We start from the raw sequence: 3997 nt of genomic DNA on the forward strand, positions 1-3997 counted from the left end.
TTATTTATTTTTGAGAGAGCACAAGGGGGTTGTGGCAGGGAGAGGGGGACAGAGGATCCTAAGCAGGCTCCACGCTGACAGCAGCGAGCCCGACGTGGGGCTCGAACTCACAAACTGCGAGACCATGACCTGAGCCGAAGGTGGACGTTGAACCGAGGGAGCCACCCAGGCGCGCTGGGATAATCTTTACCTAAGGGCAGCGGGTGTAGATGTTAATCACACCCGCCATGCACCATCACCGCGAGGCCTCCCTCGCTTGGTGATTGGTGTTGGTGTAACTGGTTACGATAACTGACCGTCGCCGCAGGCTCAGGTAAAGGGACTCGCCCAAGGTCCCCAGGCTAGAAAGCAACAGAATGGCGCTCACCAGGCCTTTGCAGCTTCTCAAGACTTGTCCGCTGCCAGGCCCCTCCAGAGTGACGCGTGTGAGACAGCATCAGCTTGGGAGACAGCCGGCACCGGGTACCAATCACGGCCTTGCCACTTAGTGACCCTGGACAGGCTGCTTCTGTAGGAGCCCAGCCCCCCACCCCTAGCAGAGTGGGCACGCAGTGGGGAAGGGCACGCAGAGGGAGTCTGCACGGAACCTGGAAGGGTGCCTGCCCTTGCGGGGGGGTGGGGGGGCGGGTGGTTGGTTATTCTCCACTCTGTCCTTCCCGCACCGAATACGTCTGTCCCCAGCCCTGGCACTAACAGCTCTCTCTGTCCTCTGCCACCAGCAGCATGAAACTGTAGTACAAGGGGCAGAAGCCATTTCAGCCTGTGACACAGTAAGCAGACCGTCACTTCCCCCTTTGTGGCCCCGGGGGGGGGTGGGGGCTGCCTCCCCTCACCACTGGCCCTTTTTGGTCACAGGTCACTGTACCCTCAGCCCAAGCTTCTGGAGCAAAGGTAGGTGTTGGGCAGGGCCTGGGGACGGGGCGATCTGCTGTGGGGAGGGAGGCTGGGGTGGGCAGAGCTCTGATTTATAAGTTGGGGTGGTGGGGGGGATCAGGTGGCCCTGGGGTCCAGCCCGGTTCTGCCACTGGCTGTGTGACCTTGGGCAGGTTACTCAACAGCCCTGGGCTTCTTTCTATGCAAGTGGCTAATAAGAGCCACCTCCTAGCAGCTTGGAGGACTGGACGATGGGACGGTGTTTGCAGAAGCACAGCTCCGTAGCAGGTGCCCAGTCTACACCCCTCATGTATTCGGCACTTAGCAGCCACCTGAGATGCCAGGCCCCCTTAGACACTCGGTGTGCATTAACTCCCGGTCCTCTCAACCGTGCTGGGAAGGAAGTGTTCCTAACCCCGCCTTCCACATGAGGATAGTGAGGCTCAGAGACAGGGATGAAGCTGCCCAAGGTCACACAGCGTAGGAGGCCTGGCCGGGGAGAGGCTGGGGCTTTCACAGGGAAAGGGCCTCCGTGCCCACGGCCTCCCCCACTGCCAGGCCTGCAGAGCTGCTGACCCTCACGCCCTGGTTGGCGCCCATTGTCTCGGAGGGAACCTTCAACCCCGAGCTGCTGCAACACATCTACCAGCCGCTGAACCTGACCATCGGGCTCACAGTGTTTGCCGTGGGCAAGTGAGTAGTGGGCCCGGTGGGTGGTTCTCACTGAGCCACGGGAGCTGCCGGTCTGGGACGAGACAGGACCTGGACACAGGACCCTGCCTGGACGGCAGGGACGCCCTGAACCAGGCACCGTGTGTGTGGGGGGGAAGATAGGGGGTAGAGGGTGATGATGGGAGGGCTTCCTGGAAGAGGGCATCTGGCCCTGGCACGGAAGCGGGGAGCCGGCCCCGGTGACGGAGCAGCGGGAGACTTTGTGACGACACCCCCTCGCCTCCTTACCCCTCTCTGCTTCCCCTGAACGGTCCGGGCAGGTAGGAAGGAACAGGATCCCTCAAGACCATCACATAACTGGGGGGGCCATGGTCAGGCTACAGGCAGGTCAAGGCCTGCCCTCAGGGCCCTCTTCCCTCTCCCACTCTGGGCCTCCCCCCTGTTTTCCTCTCCTGTCCCTCACCCCACCTGGCCTTTCCTTTAGGGGATACCACCTGACAGCTTCCCCCCCGGGGCTCTCGCTGGGACTCCTGAGAGAGAAACCAGTGGGGCCCCAGTACCTAAAGCGCTGGGTGGGGTGGGGTGGGGGGGGCATGTCAGGTGACCCTCTGGTCCAACCAGCTTCGACCTGGGGGTGCGGCCCTGTGGGTTCCTCCAGCTGGGACCTCAAGAGCCCCAAGCCCCCAGCACCACTCACCTGGCCTGGAGGCAGCACATACGGGCCATGTGATCACTTTCCTCTCTCTGAGCCTCAGTGTCTCTGCCTCTAAAACAGGGATTATGGGGGAGGCACTGGCTGGCTCAGTTGGTGGAGCCTGAAAAAAATTAACATTACAATGGGGAGTACCGTGCCTGCCTTCAGGGAGTTTAAGAGGCTCAAAGGAGCTAAGAATCCCTTGAAACTCTGCCTGACCCGTAGGAGGTACTCGGGGAAACTAAGTCAGCTTAGTTTGCCAGTTTGCGGATTTTAGGAATCCTCGTGAGGTATCATTCCTACGAGGGCTGTAAGAGGCTGGTGCTGCAGGCACCCGGGGGGGCTCGGTCAGTTGAACATCTGACTCTTGATTTCAGCTCCGGTCGTGGGATTGAGCCCCACGTGGGGCTTCATGCTGAGTGTGGAGCCTGCTTAAGATTCTCCCTCCCTCTCTCCCTTTCTCTGTCTCCCCCCCCCCCCCCACCCCGCCCTTCTCCCCAACTCAGGTGCACGCTCTCTCTCTCTCTCTCTAAAATAAAAAAAAAAAAATTTAAAGAGATTGACACTGCAGTTGTGGGGCTTTGACAGAGAAGGGCCCCGAGGGTCACGCCTGCGTGGCTTCTCAAGGTGGGGAGCTGGGAGGTGGACCCCAAGCCCCACGCCCTGCACAGGCAGCGGCCCCATGGGGCCGGGCTGGATGATGGGGTTCTTCCTGCCAGGTACACCCGCTTCGTCCAGCATTTCCTGGAGTCGGCCGAGCAGTTCTTTATGCAGGGTCACCGGGTGCACTACTATGTTTTTACCAACGACCCCGCAGCCATTCCTCGGGTCCCGCTGGGCCCCGGCCGCCTCCTCAGCATCATCCTCATCCAGAGGCACTCGCGCTGGGAGGAGATCTCCACGCGCCGGATGGAGACCATCAGCCGGCACATCGCCGAGAGGGCGCACCGGAACCCGTGGGGCCCTGAGACCCTGGGGGACCTGGTGGCGGCCATTCACCCGGGCTACTATGCTGTGCCCCGCCAGCAGTTTCCCTACGAGCGCAGGCATGCTTCCACCGCCTTTGTGGCAGACGACGAGGGGGACTTCTATTATGGTGGGGCGGTCTTTGGGGGGCGGGTGGCCAGGGTGTACGAGTTTACTAGAGGCTGCCACATGGCCATCCTGGCGGACAAGGCCAATGGCATCATGGCCGCCTGGCAGGAGGAGAGCCACCTGAACCGTCGTTTCATCTCCTACAAGCCCTCCAGAGTGCTGTCCCCTGAGTACCTCTGGGATGACAGGAAGCCCCAGCCACCGAGCCTGAAGCTGATCCGCTTTTCTACGCTGGACAAGGACAGCAGCTGGCTGAGGAGCTGATGGCTGAGCCAGGCTGCTGTGCATGGGGGCCCCAAGCCCTGCAGCCAGCTCGCCCCGGCAGAGCACCCGGCTCGTCCCCGGCGAGCACCCCGCTCGCCCCCGGCGGAGCACCCCAGCTTGTCCCAGCAGAGCACCCTTTACCAGCGCCCCCCCTCTCAGGCCTCAGGTGAGATCCATCCGGTCCTGCCTACCTCAGTCTATTAGCAGAAGTTCACCTGGGAAATGGATGCGGAAGGGCCTTTGTCAACTGTGAAGGGCCGCGCCCACACAAGCGGAACACCAAGATCACACTGCAGCGTGGCCCGAGAATGGTCAGGCGGGAAGAGGTGAAGAAGACAGAGCCGCAGGCCTGGCCCAGCAGACGTGCCTTCGGGGCAGGCTCCGGAGTCAGCCCTACTC

At 61.7% G+C, this 3997-nt stretch overlaps 1 protein-coding gene across 1 annotated transcript; it reads left to right on the forward strand.

Annotated features, from left to right (window-relative positions):
• Positions 1 to 723: 723 nt before the first annotated feature.
• LOC121024025 (globoside alpha-1,3-N-acetylgalactosaminyltransferase 1-like) lies at positions 724 to 3991 on the forward strand. The gene is given in 4 exon segments (XM_040466341.1): positions 724 to 770; positions 856 to 891; positions 1432 to 1566; positions 2959 to 3991. Coding segments are annotated over 4 exon segments (858 nt in total). The 3' UTR covers positions 3599 to 3991.
• The last annotated feature ends 6 nt before the right edge of the window (positions 3992 to 3997 follow it).

The sequence above is a fragment of the Herpailurus yagouaroundi genome, unplaced genomic scaffold (assembly GCF_014898765.1).
Source record: "Herpailurus yagouaroundi ecotype Mexico unplaced genomic scaffold, PumYag 572, whole genome shotgun sequence".
Lineage (NCBI taxonomy): Eukaryota > Metazoa > Chordata > Mammalia > Carnivora > Felidae > Herpailurus > Herpailurus yagouaroundi.